Raw genomic sequence first — 16,736 nt, 5'->3', positions numbered from 1 at the left:
ATGGCAGTTTGTCACCACGACAATTGTTAATTTTTCAAGTTTGGTGGGGCTCGGGCTATATGCCTGCGCCTGCCGTTAGAGTTCCTTTCCGTAAAGGAAGCTGGAGGAATGCCTCTAATAGACACCCAATTTGAAGGGGGGCCACGCTACCGAATTTGATTCTCCTTGTTGGTACAAATAAGCCTTTGAGGAGGACCAACATATATACGCGCCTTAATTCGTATCTAGTCTTGTTAGCTTTACCTTATTACCCGAACAGTAGAGCCGCCGATATTTTGCTGGAACTATGCTAGTGTTAGAAGAGTACACCGACAGAGAGTTAGCTGACTATACGCATTCGCATAATTCCAATACTTGGAAAACCGACTGCCTCACCGTTGAGCAATATGTCGCGAGAGAGAACCTCCTCGCGGAATCATATGCCGCTAAACCGAGCAAGCTTGCCGATGTAAAGCAGCGTTTTCCTGCGTATCAAGAACTACTTGGATTGAAGTATTTTGTCTTGAAGGACACATCACTTCCATCCACAGACAAGTATTCTCAAATCGTGTCCAGTTGTGAGACATTGAATAGAGTTGGGTGGTGTATTCCTGGGGAATCCTCAGATGATGCCGTGCCCATATTGACCATATGTGTCGGTGTCGTGTACACATTGCCCACACACCGGGGTAAAGGCTACGCGAAGGAGATGGTGACCAGGGTCAATAGACACTATGACAGCATGGCACAGAAGCTAGAAGATACTTTTGTGAAGAACAAGGTCATGTTTCTGTACAGCGAAGTCGGGGAATACTACAGCCAAGTTGGGTACGTCTCTGCCTACGTTCCGCTACACAGAATTGGCAACATGGATGGCTTTTTGCAGCAATACTGCAAGCAGCCTGTGCAGCCTGTGCGCGCGCTCGGCTTCAGCGATTACGAAGACCTCGTCGAACTGCAGCGGCAGCACTTCCAGACCCAGTTACGGAAGCTACACCAAGAGCATGGTGAGTCATTTGTGTTCACCGTCGAGCCTTCACTGGCCATGTACCAATGGTTTCAATTGCGGGACCAATTCATGGCTACCGCCACAAGCCGCCCAGAGCCTAGCCGTTTCGGTGCGGCGCTCTCCAACGGCTCTCACGTGATCTGGCATCACAACTGGGCAGACAGCACCTTGCTGATCCTCAAGGCGCATCTAGCGGGCGACAGCCGAGCAGAAGACGACTTAAAGCAGCTACTTCGTGAGGCGGTCCTAGAGGCCGAAGCAGCGAACCTGGCCAAGGTTGAGTTTTGGGATCAGGAGATCGACCCAGACTGCTGCCCAGAACTATATGCGTGGCTGAAAGTACACGAGCCCAAGAACATGCACGTTGAAAATGGCTCATTAAGTGCTATGAGATTGCCACAGGGTGTTGACCCTGCTAAGGTCATATGGGCCAATAACACAAAGTTCAGCTGGTTTTAGCTGCCACTGCAGCACCGTCTTTCGGCCTGCACAACATAGTCACGTGACTCATATCAGTAATGTGGTGTTCGAGTGTACGGCGAGCATGGAACGCGAAAGCTTGGAGCTATAAATGAGGCGCGTGAACTGCATCATACAAACACTTTGCCGTAGATCTGGCAAGTAAGCTAGCAAACACTGCGATGACTGACCAGCCTGCTAAGAAAGTACATTCCGCACCAACGCTAAAGGTCCAGCTGCGGTCAGAGAACGCCATTGCCCCTACCAAGGGTTCCGCTGCTGCTGCCGGCTACGACATCTACGCGTCGCAGGACTGTGTAATTCCCGGTCGCGGTCAGGGCCTTGTGGCCACGGATGTCTCCTTCACTGTCCCTGTGGGCACCTACGGCAGGATTGCCCCTCGTTCGGGCCTGGCTGTTAAACACGGCATACAAACCGGCGCAGGTGTGGTGGACCGGGACTACACAGGAGAGGTGAAAATCGTTCTTTTCAACCACTCGGACAGGGACTATGCTGTGAAGCGGGGTGACCGGGTTGCCCAGCTCGTGCTGGAGCGGATTGTCGACGACGCAGAGGTAGTCGTAGTGGAGTCCCTCGATGAGAGCTCGCGCGGCGAAGGTGGCTTTGGCTCGACCGGCAACTAGGAGCCACCCTTCCGCCCCAGCCGTGTATAACCTACTATATAGCGCTCTCGTAACTTCTATCTGATCACGTGACACAGACTGGCCGTTGTATATTGCTTGCGCGCCGTCTGGAAATCGTCTCAGCTGCCTGAAACGCACAGCACTTCCGGCACCATGAGCAACCAAGTCCTCCTCGACAAGCTGGACCGCACCACCGAGTCGCTCTCACAGGCCTTGGCGCAACTAGTCAAGCTTTCCTCCATCGACCGCGCGTCCGCCGACAGCGACGGCGACAACGACGGCACCACCGACTCCATAACCTCCGTCGCCACGAACGGCGTCATGATGGTCCACGCCCACACCACGCAGCTGATCAGAGGCGTACAAGACCTGCTCGTGATCACGCGCGCCATCCGCGAAACCTGGGTTCTGGGCCAGATACCGAAGAAAAACGGCGATGAGGATGCCATCGACTACGAGAAGTGCGAGCGCCTTCTAGAGAAGGCCATGGACGACTTTTTCGGCCCAGTTGCGCTTTAAACCCACCCAGCCGTGCCCCAGCGCACGCCAGTCGCCTGGGCGCCGTAGCTACCCTGCGGGTAGGGCAACAGCGGCCGAAAAGTCCCGCTACACCCCGGATCTGCGATCTAAGACTGTGATACACGTGCCATAAGGCTCCTCCCGGTGCTCCAGCGCCACCAATCTGGCCAATAGCAGCACCTGTCGAGGGTCGGCAGCGAAGCTTGTTACAAATCATTTACCACGGAAATCAACCAGCATCTTGTAAACAAAAACCTCATTATTAGACGAATCGCGACGAACGTTGGCGGCAGCATGGACCCGTCTGTTGCATTCTAGTTTTGTGTAAGAACGGATCGCATTAGGTGTAGGTTCGCATTATGAGCACAGATGTATCGGGCCTCCAGACGCCACATAGACGAAGGTCGGGTGTGCAGGGCTTGAAAGTACACACTCTTCCGACGGATCCCGATGACGCGAAACAGAGTGGAAGTGCAGTTCGAACTAGCCAGAGCCAGGGATATGAAGATGCACAGATAGACGATGAATATGCCAAGGCCAAGCCGCAATCAAGCTTTGAGATGGACGAGGACTTTAAGTTCAAGCGGCGGAGAAGGAAAGACGAGGCGCTGGGGGAGCGCCTGGAGTCGCTGCAGGAGATGCAGCAGGCGCGGTGGGTGGAGAACTTCAACAGCTCGATGCAGCAGGCGCCGCCCGTGGTGCCGTCGCAGTACGGTCAGCTGGCGCCGCCGAACATGATGGCTCCGCCGCAGTACATGCCCTACATGTACTACTACCCGATGCCTGCGCCCATGGTGCCGATCCCCACGTCGCCGCAGCGGCCTGGGGAGATGCCTTCTTCGATGCAGGGATATCCGAACACTTCCACACAGCCGTTTTTTCCGCATCTGGGGCCGATGATGGGCGGCGGGCAGGTTGTCCCGCAGCAGGGCATGTATCCTGGCTACTACTCGCAGGAGGCGCGCGATATGTCTCGGGCTCGTGATCCCCAGCAGAGCAGAGACCGCCGCAAAACCATCATGTCTCAGCGGGGCCGTCGGCTGTCCATGCTTTCTTTGCAGGGCGACGAGCGCGCGGTGGACGCAATGCGTTCCGAAATTGTATCTCCGCATAAGGACGTTCCCGAGACCGACTTCTACCGCCACATAGCGAATACATCCTTCGGGCGGGGGTTGCAGACTCGGCAACTGTTTAACTGGTGCTTTATTAGATGTCTACGGAAGTACGAGGAGAACATTGGAACAATGTCTGCCGGTAATGACGCCGCTGACTATACCAGTCCCAAACGAATAAGCATGATGATTCTTAAAGAGTTCGTTCAAGACTTGCGCAAGGGGAAACTAGAAATGGACTGGGACGGGAAGAGCATCCCAGAGGGCGACGAGCAGGGCGATGTGACCGAAGATACTGTTTTGCGTGAGCTTTTCGATGAAGATGAGCACCATGGGGCCCGCAGCAGTCCAACGCGCAGGAAACGCAAGGCTATGCTCATACCAAATGAAAAGAATATCCAGAACATGGAAAACATCAAGGTATTGGAAGAGAAAATTGCGGAGCTGCGCGATGAGATCTCCCAGTGGTCCGTGGAGTTGGACAAAGAGGAACACCAAACAGCAGCGACAGTGCTTGAAACCGTCCCACAATCACGGGACGTCGAGATAGACGCGCTGCCTGCTGTGCCGATTGTTCCGAACTTCAAAATGCAGTTTTGCCAATCCATGGACAGGCTCCTTGGGTCCTCCCACCTGCTTGCTGCGCATGCCCAGCTCCTCTCGAAAACACTTGCCTTAAAGTCAGGCAAGATTGCCAAGCGCATTTCCAATAGAAAGCGCATTGGCAAGTCACATGCCTCGAAGGCTGCAATCAAAAACTTACTAGTTGGCCTTTCCAGCACTATGGCACCAGCCGATTCATGACACCTATGTAACAGTAACTTTCTATTTCAGAAATACTTTCAATTCAGTAATTAATGCAAGCATTGGCTCTATTTCACCAGGTACTTCTTGGCAAGCTGCTTCACTTTCCAGTCAAAGGTGGGGCTTGTTATAGGTTCGTCAACCTTATAAAAGGGATTCATGAGCGTTTTGATGTAGAGCTCGTGCACTTCCTGATAAAAACTTTTTAGCATCCCATCATCGACAGATACAGGCGCTCCATTCTGGGTCCCATGGATCATGACAAACTTCATGTTTCCGTATGTTATGTATCCCGTAATCGATAGGCCGTAGAAGTTGTCCACCTTGGACAAGTAACAGCTACCGGGCGCACCAGCCCCACCATGGGTATGCCTGGAGCGCAAGAAGGATCCGCCTCCGCTGCTTCCAGAGTTGCCAACACTGCTTGCTAGGGACGCTGAGTGCGTAGACTGCCACTGTAAGTCTTCTATTATGTCTAGCGAAGCATGTAGGATAAATGGGTTCAGCTCCTTTAAGTCTGGTGGAAAGGACTGCTGCAGTGAAATGAACTCAACCTCATAGATAGGGTTGTCTTTATGACCTATTATGGCGAAGTAGAACGGCATGCTTACCTTAAGCCGGATAAGCGCTCTTTGTAGACAGTTGTGCCATAATTAACAAAGGTATGCGATTTTTGCAGGTACATATAATGCGATTGCTACAGATAGTGCCCAGCACATGAGAACCAACACCACACGGAGACCTCTAAAATGATGGCATGCCAATATGATTATGGGTTACCAGAGGGGGGTATGCCGAAGCATAACGATCTGAGGCAAGCAACTCAACTTTTGCTCGAATTGAAGAATGAATTTATGAAGGAAATGAATCTAAAGCAGGGAAGTTCACCCGGGGCGTTGAAGCGTTATGGCCACGGTATAACAAGCGAAGGCTACTCTGAATTTAATTGCAGTCGACGTACGAAAGAAAGGGCTGAGCGTGTGAAAGTATATTTGGAAATATACTACTTGCTGCTGAACAAGTCAGTCACTCGCGGAGACGCAGGATCATCTGCCGGGGTCGAGGGCGTGTACAACCCGTTGCAGACCATCAGAAACCGCAAACTCCGGAAGGTTTACAAACACTACCCCAGCGCGATCCAAGTAGGTAGTCCTATCATTGCCATAAAGGATTTCAGTCACTCCAACAAGCCCTTTCCCTGGTTTGTAGACATATACGAGCGCTCCTATGACATGGCATGGCGGACAAGTCATTGGGAAAAGCTGCGAAAGCCAGATGGGAGCCATTGGTTTCCACCGACACCTCGTGGGGGCATTAGCCGTGGCCTGCCGCACGAGCGTGCTAGATTTCAACGCAAACAGAGTACAGCTGGTGGGGCATCAGATGCTGCGGAGAACGAGGCCGAATTCTCTGGCGGTGGCCCGAGACTTCCGGAGGAAGACCCAGCATCAGACTTACCAATTGAGTCAAACCTGCATCGTGGTCGAGGTTTCAAGAAAACGTTTCTATCGCGGCTTGCCAGGTCACCGCCGAAAACGCAGGGTGTAACAGTAGAATTGGATGATCTGATAGCCGGCGATGTATCCACATCGAGCGCACAAGCCTATAACACGCCTGTGGATGAGAAACAACGCTCCAACGCCAGGAATCTCTTCGAAAGTGTCAAAATTGTGAATGTTAGGCGTAAGCTCAGTAACTCAGACATAGAGAGATCCACTGATAGTGGAACACCATCTCAAATTGAGATAAATCCCACACTTTTAAATGATAGACGTCAAGTAACATACCTGCATTGCACTTGGGCTCTAATAAGGCATCGCGAAGAAAACCTGCGGCGGCGCCAGCAATTACTCGTTCAGAAGTCCGAAGCTGCGTTTTTAATATGTTCAGGTATAGGAGATGAGCTGCCGCAACATATAAATGCGCAACGATCTTACGAGGATGCCCTAGCGGCCGGCTTTGATCTCTGCCAGAGGTGGAAGGATCGACTACTGAACATATATTCCTTGCGAGCCGATGATTTGCTGCAAAACAGCGACAGGGTGATGTCCAGCGTCAACACAACGCTTACCTTGCGCACAAAATCTCTCCAGGAGCTTATTGATAGACTGGGCATCAGCCGATACTACCCGCGACCTGGAGTCGCGACTCTCCTGTACAGTGCGCTTGAATGCATCATCGTCGCACTTCTCTGGGTCATATGGTTCCTGTTTTCGATACTTAAAGCAATCCACTTTCTCCTATATAGGCTGATCGCACTTATTACCTGGCTGATGTAGATACTGGTAGGCTAGCGTCCCTACGACGGCTACATACTGACTTTTTAAAGACAAATTAGAGCGTGCCCGCACGAGTCATCCAAGTTAGTTAGACGTGGTAGAGATGGCAGCCGCATCTTCCTCAAGAAAGATCCCCCTGTCGGCTGCCTCGTCTAAGATCCGTGCGCGGCGCACCATCTCATCGCGGTAGTATCGCTCTTGGAAGGAAATCACCTGTTTGTCAGCCTGCACCACCACTCCCATCGAGATCCACGCACAGTGGTAGAATACCTTAACTTGGGTACGGACATTCCGGTACACGGGGGAGAAAGTGCGCAGGAGAAGGGCGGAAGTTATTCCGATGGCTGCTCCCTTGAGTGCTCCAATGCAGGATGCAATAGCTAGCTTTTTGATTACTAGTCAGTATACGCGGCTGAAAGAAAAGCTGCAACTCCACATACCTCCCTCGTCAGTTGACTTATGGTAGCCTCGTCGTAATGAATCGGCTTGACTTGGCCCATATTGGAGATGGCTGGCGATGCTGGTCAGGAGTGTCAGGAGATAACGGGGAGAAATCGTGAAAACCGCCAGTTTTCGGTCTTTCAGTGTCAGCACGTGAACATATATACAGTACATATATTGATAGATAGCTGCATGTGATCAGATATTCGACTGCGGCTACGTGGCCATGTGTTATATAGTGTATGTAGATCTCCCACCACCTGTGGGATATTAAGCAACGTTATTCCAGATACCGAGTGTCTCCATGCTCTTGCTGTTGCCGTTTAATTCCTCGGCAACGGTGGCGGATGTGGATGCCACAGCAGCCGCGGCCGGCACCGTCTGCGTATGATAGTCATCCATGATTGTGTAGAAGAGGCGCAACGGTATGTCAAACTTCCCCTTGGTCTGTTCGTTGAATTGTTTCAACTCGTGGAGGTAATGCAATAGGCTGGGCTTCGTGGACAAAAAGTTGATGTCCGAGGAGGCGTGCCTGATGAGAGTGTTCCATATCTCTGAAACCTGCTCATAGCAAATGTTCTTATAGTAATTGTTGGATTCGGTCTCGAAGTGCGGCATCTGCGCCAAGAGGCGCGTGCCATAAGCCAAAAACTTGAAAGACTGGAGCAAGTTTGTGGTGCGCGGTGGAATGGCGTCCAAAAGACAGTCTATCAAACAGTTCAAAAACTCCAGTATCGCAGCCTTCATGCGCACAAATGCATAGTCATTCAACATGTCGCTACTCTTCGAATACGGGATGTGGTCGTAGACCGCCTGCATCTTCTGCTCAAGCAGCTCTGTGTATTTGGCCGGGTCTGGCGACGTCGGCTGAAGCACCGAGAGCGAGTCCTGCACCTCGGGGTGCATCGCCACGAGCTGCAGAAGCGTCAGCTGCAACGCCGCCTTGTCCATCATCTCTATCTTGCGGTGCACCGGAAGGGGCTGGCCCTGGATGACGTTGAACTGCGCCGGCTGGCGCTTCGCGCGCCGCGCGCCCCCGTGCTCCTCGTTCGTAAGACGCCGCTTCATCTTGGGCTTGCCTACCTTGTAGCTCATGTGCACCAAGTGCCCGCATCCTTGCTGGCTGTTCGCTGCCGCCGTGGCGCCTGCGCAGCCCGCGCCATCGCCCTGCGCTCTGGGCCTTCCTTCGCCGCCTGCCTTGAACCCCCACTCAAATCCTACCGACTGGCTCATCCTGATATGCTCCGTCTAATAAACCTGCGGCACACAGCTACAAGTCTATAGCTCCCGCTGTTACAGTTGCAAATTAGTTGGTATTCTTGTTCTGCTTTCTTCTGTCTGCCACCGAAAATTATTCGTGAATTGCTTTTTGACCTCTTCTAATGTGTCACGTGATATCCCTCGCAGAGTCGCCGCGCAGCCCAGCCACACGCAGTCCTCATCCAGTGCCATCTCCATCCCCGCCATCCTCTGTCAGGCGTTTCCTGCGCATAACGTTGTTAGCCATCCGCTGCTTAGTAACCATCCTTGGCCTTCCTTTCCAGCGGGGGAAAAATTTTAGGCCTGCGATGAGCTAAATATTGTAGTTCGAGCAACCTGTTGCGAGGTAGTTCACGGCATCTGGGGGCTTGAATACGGCTTGAGTGCAACCAGCAGGACCGGTCGAGGTAGATTATACGTTTAGCAATGGAAGGGGACGGATTTGAGCACGAAGAAGTGGGCCAGACGCCGCAGGAGGAGTTCATCGAGCAAAGCGAGGTGGAGCAGGAGATCGACGCCGAGGGGGCTGAGGGCGCAGACTACGGGGATGACACGATCGAAATCGACATGTCGAACAACTCCGTAACGTACTTCGATAAGCACACGGACTCGGTGTTCACGGTGGCCGCGCACCCCAAGCTGCCGCTGGTGGTCAGCGGCGGCGGGGATAACAAGGCGCACCTGTGGACCACGCACCGCGAACCGCCCCGGGAGGCGGGCAGCGTGGAGCACAGCGAGTCGGTGATTGGCGCGGCGTTCACGGCGGATGGGCGGTACCTGGTGACGGCGGACATGAACGGCCAGGTGCGGGTGCAGGTGGCTGCGCGGCAGGGCCAGGAGTGGCGGCCGGCTGCGGAGCTGCAGGAGGTGGACGAGGTGACCTGGCTGAAGGTGCACCCGCACAGAGCTGGGATTTTTGCGATTGGCGCTGTGGACGGGTCGGTGTGGTGCTACGAGATGGACACGCAGAACAACACGCCTGTGCTGCTGATGACGGGGGTGGCCCACGCCCAGGACTGTACGATGGGTGTGTTCCTGGAGACTGCGGCAGACGACGAAAACGTCATACTGGTGACGTGCTCCCTCGATGGGACCATAATTGGCTGGAACTGCTACAGCGGGCAACAGGTATTCAAGGTGACGCCGTCTGAACTCAAGGGCCAGGAGGCGCAGTGGATAACGTTGAGCACGCTCCCGCTGGGGATCAACCGCGGTTCGCCCATCGTGGCGTGCGGCTCGAACAGCGGGCTGCTGGCGGTGATCAACGCGGCGCAGGGTGCAGTGCTGCACCTGACGCAGACGATCGAACTCAAGGAGGACCAGGAGGAGATGGACGCCTCGATAGAGTCAATTGCATTCTCGTCTCGGATGAACTTCATGGTCGTGGGCCTGGTTTCGGGCGACATTCTGCTGTACGACACTGTGACGTTGAAGGTCAGACACAAGTTCGTGCTGCCGGACTCGGTCACGAAGCTGGCGTTTGACAAGACCACCGGTTTCCACCTGTTCGCCTCGTGCATTGACGGCAAGGTCTACGAGTTCGACGTGCGTAACGGGCAGCAGCTCCATGTTTGCGTTGGCCACAACATGGGTGTCCTAGACTTTGTACTACTTGAGGAAAACAGAAGGCTGATCACCGCGGGAGACGAAGGTGTGTCGCTGGTGTTCCAGCTGCCACCCCTCTGATTCACAGTCGTAAGACATACATAACATATACAGCACCCAAGATAATATAATCACTTATTTGAGATGCTAGCAAGCTTGGATTCAATAATCCTTTCGAGCACGCGCTGCAATGGCGAGCTCTCACCTTCCAGCTGCGCATTCAGGTACTGTGCAACCTGCTTCTCTACTAGCTTGCCGTTAACATCCGTTTCTATGTTCACGAGGGCACCGTCCGGCTTCAGTGGAAGGGCTACAGCGGTCTGCGTGTGTGCAATCATCGAGATGTAGAAACAGCCATCTGGATCCATCTTGCTTACAGTCAGCGACACACCGTCGATCGCCACAAAACCCTTTTCTACTACGTACTTCTCGTACTCTTGATCGCGCAGTTTAAACTTAAAGTTGATAGAGTTCCCGTCGTGCTCTCTGGATACAATAGAGGCCACCGAGTCGACGTGGCCCTGCACGTAGTGCCCGCCGTAGCGCCTGTCGTCCGAGATGGCCCTTTCTAGGTTGATCTTGGAGCCAGCTTTCCAGCTGCTGACTTCCGTCCGATAAACTGTTTCTGGTGCGATCCCGACCTTGAAGCTATCGGCCGTGAACTCCGTCACCGTCAGGCAGATACCATTGCATGCAATCGAGTCACCGATGTGGCAATCCGCCAGTATCGGAGCCGCATCCTTGATAAGGACTGACACACCGTTGCCGCCTGCCTCGCTGGCATCGTTCTCCAAGTACTCAGCAACAGTGCCAATGTGTTCCACTATACCGGTAAACATCCTATCAACTTCTATGGGCGATATAGGCTTCGGTATGCCATCTATGCATCTTCTTTTCTGCTACCGCGAGCTTTTTAAACTCGTAAGACATGCATAAGGAAATGGCGGTTCGCCATGTAGCTGACTAATAAAACTAGAAGATACGACTAACTATCTGATTATACTTTAGGACTATCTCTCCTTGCGCTGGTCACAGAAACATCGTTGAGCAAGTCGCGTCTATCGGGAAAATCACTTGGTTCCTTTGTCGTAGAGCTAACTGCCTGAGAAGCTGGAAAGCGCTCTTTTAAAGTCTACTTCGAATGGTGGTGTAGCGTCTGGGTGCTGGCGCGCTCATCGGGATATGCCGGTCCTGCTTGTGCGGGAGCGGATAAGGAGCTGGCGCCTTTTGACTTCACATGCCTTGCTGGCCCGCTGTCTCTGATGGCGGCTGGCACACCCGCCGGGATTGGTCTTATATCTGGCTCCTGTGGGTTGGTATTCGCCCGCGCCATGGAAATTTCGTTATCCTCCAGGTTGAATACAGTGTAGACCTCCTTCAGGAATGGGATTCCAAGCGCAAATGTCTCACTTGTGCCGGGCATGATGGCCAATGCGCACTGGCCCGTTTCCAAGCCAGACGCAGGGACCACGAAGTTGGATATGGGAACTGCAATCTGCAGTTCGCCAAAGTTGAAATTGAACTGGCGGGTGTCATCCTCAGTGGGGCATTGAATCACAAAGACACACTGCTCTGTGTCGTAGGTAGCATTAAGGGCAGCGCCGATATCCTCGGCCAGCGATGACACAACCATGCCGCCCGTACCTGTGTCCAGCAGCGCAGGAAACGACGAGTTTATCAATGGCCTGCCAGTGGAGGACCGCCCCCCCTGGATGTCTATGCCTTGTAGAGCGATATAGAAGTTCGACGGTGAATTCAGATGTGGATCTATGTTCAGAATCGGGAAGGTATGCAACTTTCCAACGTATTTGCTGGTGTCGATGGCCCCGAACAATATCTCGCCGTCACGTTCTGAAGTCTTCTGCAGGGAAACCGAGTATGCAAGTTTTTGTACTGAACCGTCCAGCTTCAGCTGCCGCGGCAGGTTGGGGTATGTGGCATTGGGCGCTCCAGCATACCCTCTAACTGACTCCAAGTTCGCGTGGCCGACGCCCAAGACACCACTCAGCTCCGTGTTGGATGTGCGCCCCACCCCAAATTTCATGCCACTGACGTCGTGCCCGCCGATGACCAGGCGATCGGTGGCCCAAGATCCATCCACGAATGTGTCGGCATAATCGATGTAGAATGGGTTTGGCAATATGCGCAATGTCGTGGAGCTCTCATTACAGAATGTTTTAATTCCTCTACAGTCTATGGACGGCGTCACTGTGACGCCGCGAACCTCCTGTTTCTCGTCCTTGGCCCCGACACAGAACGGATTGTTCTCGGCCTGCAGCCATAAATCTGCAGAGCCGGTATCTAGCACTGCATGTAACTTCTGTGGAGGTGTGCCCACCTCAATTTCTATGTCGTAGTGGTCATCGTTGTGGTGAAGCGGCATCGCGAGGAAGCCATCGCCAGTGTTAAAGTCCAACTCAAAGCCAAGTGCAAGCACATTCGAGCAGCAGTATGATGCCAGCACGGCGATCGCCGGTAAAAGTGTGAGCATTACTTTGATTTTTCTACATTTCAACTACGTTGGCCTCGGTGCATTTTATACCTCGAGCACCCCGAGCGCTATGCTTTGGCTTTCGAGGTTTAAGTAAACCTTGTTATTACCATATCTAGCAATACAAAGGGTAGTTGATACAGTTGCCGTGAAGCATGCAGGGTTCAAATGGTACCCAAACGCGTTCCTGAGCACTTATCCGGGGGTATCATCTTACCTCAGAGTAACCCTGCAGCGCTCTAGAGCAGCTGGGCCTGGCCAGCGTTGGTTGCCTCGCGCGCGCGCTTGAGTGGAATGGCTCCTCCGCGGGCCGGCAGCGGCCGGCAGTGTGGGTATTCAGTGTATATACTATGAACAGTACGAAGGCTGCTGCACCCGCAACGTAGGCGCGCGTGACTACTGTGCACAGAGCTCGTCCAGCCGCTTCAGCTGCTCCTGGATCTTCAGAATAGCGGCCTTGCGCCGCTTTTTCAGCGTCGCCCGCCGCTCACCGCTCTCGGCAGTCAGCTCTATCCCGTCGAGCTCAATCAGCAACTTCAGCAGCATCTCCTTGCAGAAATTGCACTCCCACTCATCCTTCTCGTCGGCTAGCCGACCCGCAGCGACGACCCGCTCAGCACGCTCGCGGAATTCCTTCTCGTACCGCGCTTCTACCGCCGCGATGCTGTCCTCCGGACCCTTACGCAGCGCAACACCATTACGCCCACCGCGCGCGCTCCGCTTGCGTCTGCTACCCGCTTGTTTGCGCCCGCCGACGCCCCAGCCCGCCCATAGCACGAATGCCAGCGTGCCGGCCGTTACGGCCGCCACCACTGGTGTCTTGTCCTCTTGCCATTTTTCCACAGCCTTTTGCACTACTGCATACCGGCCAACACTCTCAAAGCAGAGCTTCTGCAACCTACATAGGGAACTCTCCATTGCTCTCCAACTCCTTGTCGCTAGAACTGCCACCTGGTTGCGACCTATCTCTTTTGCCCGGTACAACACAATGTTACGTACTGCACAAGATGAACGAAACGTTGCTGTCGAGCAAGACATACACAGCAGAGACCCAATATAAAGCAGACCCACAGAGGATCAGACCTGTCCAGTTGCTGGGATCGGGCGCGATGGCAGAGAGGAGCACGAGCATATTTCTGAGCACGTGACAGAACCCATACACCTGCATAGAGTTTCTGGCCAGGGGTGGACTTAAACCCAGGCTGACGGATGTAATCCATTCCAGACACTTGGTGGACTGTAGCAGCCATGATTACGAGTATGGTCAGCAGCGATGGCGGGGCTCCAAGCCTGCTGCAGCCTGAGTTGGACCGCATGTGTGACTTGAGGCACCGCGTTTTAGGTGACCAGGCAAGCAAGCTCCAGCTGTTTCTGGAAGACGGCGAATTGATACAACATTTGATCGACATCGACAGCCGGGACGTCGAGAAGAAAGTGAAAAGCTTGGAATTGCTGCTCAGCTTGATGAACTTGGAGGCGGACGTGCGCAATGAGCTTGACTACGTTTATGCGTCGATGGCCACGCGGATAATGCGTACGATTTCGTTGGACGAGACGGTGCCGGTGGAAGTGTGTCACAAGACTTTGCAGTTGTTGAACCTCTGTTTGAACAACTGTGGGATAGACTACTGTAATGGGGACGCGGATGTGCGGCGGGCTGTGCCCGTGGGTTTGCCCGGGCTTTTGATACACTTCCTCGGGATGAATGAGAAGCAGATGACTCCCGAGCAGAGCATCTCCTGGGCCAACACGCTTTTGGAGTTAATGTCTGCGGTGCTCAAATGCCGGGAGGTGGTTTCGCTTCCGCAAGGGCTTCTTCTGCCGTTAGAGGCACTCATGCTATCACTAGTGGACCGCTATGGTCACCAGTTGGACCTCAAATACATTTTAAAGGTCAGCGTCGCGCCGAACCCCAAGGACCAAGAGTACATGGCATTTAGCAACCGTGGGATAGGAAGCAACCAACTCCTACCATTCACGAGCACCCCGCGTGCGCTTGTCATCCAGAACCCGTTGCACGAGACATTGCTCTGGTTGGCGATTGTCCTATACATCGAGTGCTACAAGGTTCATCCAGTTAAAAATAATCTATGGCTGGACAGCTCGTTCACCGTCTTCGTTACTGGCCTTCTAAAATCCCAAAACACCAATCTCAAAGCATGTGCGGTGCATTTCCTCGTGACTCCCTACTTCTTTAATCCCAAGAAAATGGTACAGAAACAAAGTCTGCAACTATGGTTGCCTTACCTAATTGATTTAATCAACTATGATGATGTGCCGTGGTGGTTTGATCCGCTAGACACGCTAGTCCAGTTGGTTACGTATTACAACACACAAAACCCATTGAACAATGAGATCATAGAATATTTGTACAGGACTAACCTTTTGCATGGGTTAATCACCGTGTTTGTGAAATGCCTCTCGTTGGAATACCAGACCACAAGCTCTTTGGGTATCATCACCTCATACCTTAAGCTATTCGCACAGGTAACAGCTAATGATGAAAAATGCAGATTGCTCCTACTGGAAGACAACCAACTCATGCAGCATGTTGAACATGCTCTTCAAACACATTTGGACTTGTTAAGTGTGTTCATCTTGAGCTCAGACAAGATGAAAGAAATGATAGGACCAAACGACGTCATGCCGCCCTTTTATACCAGCGAGGTAACGTTGCAATGGGTAACATTATTGAAGTCTTTTTCGCGAAGTGTTAACTCATTGCGGACAAGATTACGTCGAACCCTACTTGGAGAGCAACTATTACAGATGGCGGAGACAATATACATGTTATTAAAAAAGGGGAGCTTTGCTAGTGATGATCTACTTAAGGCTGAAATGGATATATTGGCTACAGTTTTCGCTGTAATCTCTAATTTTGCCATGGAATTCTCTAATCTACAGGTTTACATGGTGAAACACGGTGTATTACAAATGGCCCACGACATCTTACTTGACCCGCTTTTCAACAGTCACGTAGAATGTGGCGAGGAATATATGCGGTATAAGAAAAGATTCCCGACTGAGAATATTAGTGCAGTAAAGATTAATGTGCTATGGATGTTAAAGCATTTGATATACAATTCGAATACAGAGGACAAATTGGAATTATTAAAAGTAATACCCATGGATATAATCCTTGAATATATCAATGACCAGAATTGGGCTGTTCAGGAACAGTGCTTCCAACTACTCCGCAATTTGACCTGCAACTCCAGAAAAGTGATTAATATCCTTCTTTACCACTTCAGAGAAAAGGAACCCTTCAATTCTCCACAGAGCAACGATGAGCATAAATGTGACCTGAAGTCTACTTATCTATTCGAATTTCTCACCAAAAAATTGAGATCATCAGACCCAAAGAATGCCCACCAAATGGGGACGATAGTGTCCATAATACACATTATAGTGAACTTCACGGTCATCAACGAAAGCAAGAGGCAAATGGTTATAGAGCAAGAAGAAGTTTTAGAAATTGTAAAAGCAATTCTATCCGAGTCTAGCGCGAATAACAGCAGGTTCTGTAATAATGAGGACGCAAAACTAGGGTGTATTTGGATGCTAACAAACCTCATCTGGAATTCTTCTTTTACCAGCTACACTCATAGTGCTCCCGTCGACTACACACCAACGGCCCCCACTGGAGATGCCTCCACAAGAAATTCCGAAGCCATCCGTTCAGCTCTGTTTGAACCTGGGAACTCCGGTAATTACTCGGACGATTCGGAGAACGATGCCGAAACTGAAGGTATCGATATGGATGAGGCTGGAGACTTTGTTCGTCTCTCGTTCCAGTCTCCTACGAGTGCAAACCCGGCCTTGGTTCGATACCGCAGACTAGAAAAAATGGGTTTCTACGAGCTCATTCATGAACGGACTTTTGACGAATACCTGAATGTGCGGGAAAGAGCAAGGACATTACTTTTCCATATGGATATGTTGCGGAAGGGTGGTGCAACTTAAGACATTGGGCGGGCCCTCAGAGTACTTCCACGTGACCGAGTGCGATTTTAATTCCCAACCAATGAAAAGGCGGTTTTGCCGTCACATGAATGACTCTTAGAGCCATAATTGTGGGGTCAGCAACTATGACTTTTACTGATTTGGCTCACTACATAAGATATAATATAATGA

General features: G+C 52.1%; 13 protein-coding genes across 13 annotated transcripts; 7 read left to right on the top strand and 6 right to left on the bottom strand.

The window, feature by feature from the left end:
- Positions 1–286: 286 nt before the first annotated feature.
- Positions 287–1,447, top strand: AGOS_AGR250C (uncharacterized protein; the record flags this gene model as incomplete). Its single annotated transcript, NM_211978.2, has 1 exon — positions 287–1,447. One exon carries the CDS (start codon positions 287–289, stop codon positions 1,445–1,447), a length of 1,161 nt encoding a protein of 386 aa, NP_986916.2.
- A 182-nt stretch (positions 1,448–1,629) lies between these two features.
- Positions 1,630–2,091, top strand: DUT1 (bifunctional dITP/dUTP diphosphatase; the record flags this gene model as incomplete). Its single annotated transcript, NM_211977.1, has 1 exon — positions 1,630–2,091. One exon carries the CDS (start codon positions 1,630–1,632, stop codon positions 2,089–2,091), a length of 462 nt encoding a protein of 153 aa, NP_986915.1.
- A 153-nt stretch (positions 2,092–2,244) lies between these two features.
- Positions 2,245–2,610, top strand: SRB6 (Srb6p; the record flags this gene model as incomplete). Its single annotated transcript, NM_211976.1, has 1 exon — positions 2,245–2,610. One exon carries the CDS (start codon positions 2,245–2,247, stop codon positions 2,608–2,610), a length of 366 nt encoding a protein of 121 aa, NP_986914.1.
- Positions 2,611–2,969: 359 nt separating this feature from the next.
- On the top strand, positions 2,970–4,526 carry DSN1 (MIND complex subunit DSN1; the record flags this gene model as incomplete). Its single annotated transcript, NM_211975.2, has 1 exon — positions 2,970–4,526. One exon carries the CDS (start codon positions 2,970–2,972, stop codon positions 4,524–4,526), a length of 1,557 nt encoding a protein of 518 aa, NP_986913.1.
- A 68-nt stretch (positions 4,527–4,594) lies between these two features.
- On the bottom strand, positions 4,595–5,131 carry TRS20 (TRAPP subunit TRS20; the record flags this gene model as incomplete). Its single annotated transcript, NM_211974.1, has 1 exon — positions 4,595–5,131. One exon carries the CDS (start codon positions 5,129–5,131, stop codon positions 4,595–4,597), a length of 537 nt encoding a protein of 178 aa, NP_986912.1.
- Positions 5,132–5,275: 144 nt separating this feature from the next.
- On the top strand, positions 5,276–6,805 carry MTC4 (Mtc4p; the record flags this gene model as incomplete). Its single annotated transcript, NM_211973.1, has 1 exon — positions 5,276–6,805. The coding sequence occupies one exon, from the start codon at positions 5,276–5,278 to the stop codon at positions 6,803–6,805; it is 1,530 nt and encodes a 509-aa protein (NP_986911.1).
- An 84-nt stretch (positions 6,806–6,889) lies between these two features.
- Positions 6,890–7,305, bottom strand: RCF3 (Rcf3p; the record flags this gene model as incomplete). Its single annotated transcript, NM_211972.1, has 2 exons — positions 6,890–7,189; positions 7,246–7,305. 2 exons carry the CDS (start codon positions 7,303–7,305, stop codon positions 6,890–6,892), a joined length of 360 nt encoding a protein of 119 aa, NP_986910.1.
- Positions 7,306–7,516: 211 nt separating this feature from the next.
- Positions 7,517–8,479, bottom strand: STS1 (Sts1p; the record flags this gene model as incomplete). The annotated part of the gene is made up of 1 exon (NM_211971.2): positions 7,517–8,479. The coding sequence occupies one exon, from the start codon at positions 8,477–8,479 to the stop codon at positions 7,517–7,519; it is 963 nt and encodes a 320-aa protein (NP_986909.2).
- Positions 8,480–8,932: 453 nt separating this feature from the next.
- On the top strand, positions 8,933–10,192 carry SQT1 (Sqt1p; the record flags this gene model as incomplete). The annotated part of the gene is made up of 1 exon (NM_211970.1): positions 8,933–10,192. The coding sequence occupies one exon, from the start codon at positions 8,933–8,935 to the stop codon at positions 10,190–10,192; it is 1,260 nt and encodes a 419-aa protein (NP_986908.1).
- A 50-nt stretch (positions 10,193–10,242) lies between these two features.
- On the bottom strand, positions 10,243–10,950 carry RIB5 (riboflavin synthase; the record flags this gene model as incomplete). The annotated part of the gene is made up of 1 exon (NM_211969.1): positions 10,243–10,950. The coding sequence occupies one exon, from the start codon at positions 10,948–10,950 to the stop codon at positions 10,243–10,245; it is 708 nt and encodes a 235-aa protein (NP_986907.1).
- Positions 10,951–11,243: 293 nt separating this feature from the next.
- On the bottom strand, positions 11,244–12,602 carry BAR1 (aspartyl protease BAR1; the record flags this gene model as incomplete). The annotated part of the gene is made up of 1 exon (NM_211968.2): positions 11,244–12,602. One exon carries the CDS (start codon positions 12,600–12,602, stop codon positions 11,244–11,246), a length of 1,359 nt encoding a protein of 452 aa, NP_986906.2.
- Positions 12,603–12,998: 396 nt separating this feature from the next.
- On the bottom strand, positions 12,999–13,640 carry SNL1 (Snl1p; the record flags this gene model as incomplete). Its single annotated transcript, NM_211967.1, has 1 exon — positions 12,999–13,640. One exon carries the CDS (start codon positions 13,638–13,640, stop codon positions 12,999–13,001), a length of 642 nt encoding a protein of 213 aa, NP_986905.1.
- A 210-nt stretch (positions 13,641–13,850) lies between these two features.
- Positions 13,851–16,565, top strand: VID28 (glucose-induced degradation complex subunit VID28; the record flags this gene model as incomplete). Its single annotated transcript, NM_211966.2, has 1 exon — positions 13,851–16,565. The coding sequence occupies one exon, from the start codon at positions 13,851–13,853 to the stop codon at positions 16,563–16,565; it is 2,715 nt and encodes a 904-aa protein (NP_986904.2).
- Between the last annotated feature and the right edge of the window lie 171 nt (positions 16,566–16,736).

Source organism: Eremothecium gossypii, chromosome VII (assembly GCF_000091025.4).
Source record: "Eremothecium gossypii ATCC 10895 chromosome VII, complete sequence".
NCBI classification, from domain to species: Eukaryota; Fungi; Ascomycota; class Saccharomycetes; order Saccharomycetales; family Saccharomycetaceae; genus Eremothecium; species Eremothecium gossypii.
Note: the sequence above shows the minus strand (reverse complement) of the source record. Positions and strands in the feature narration are given on the sequence as shown.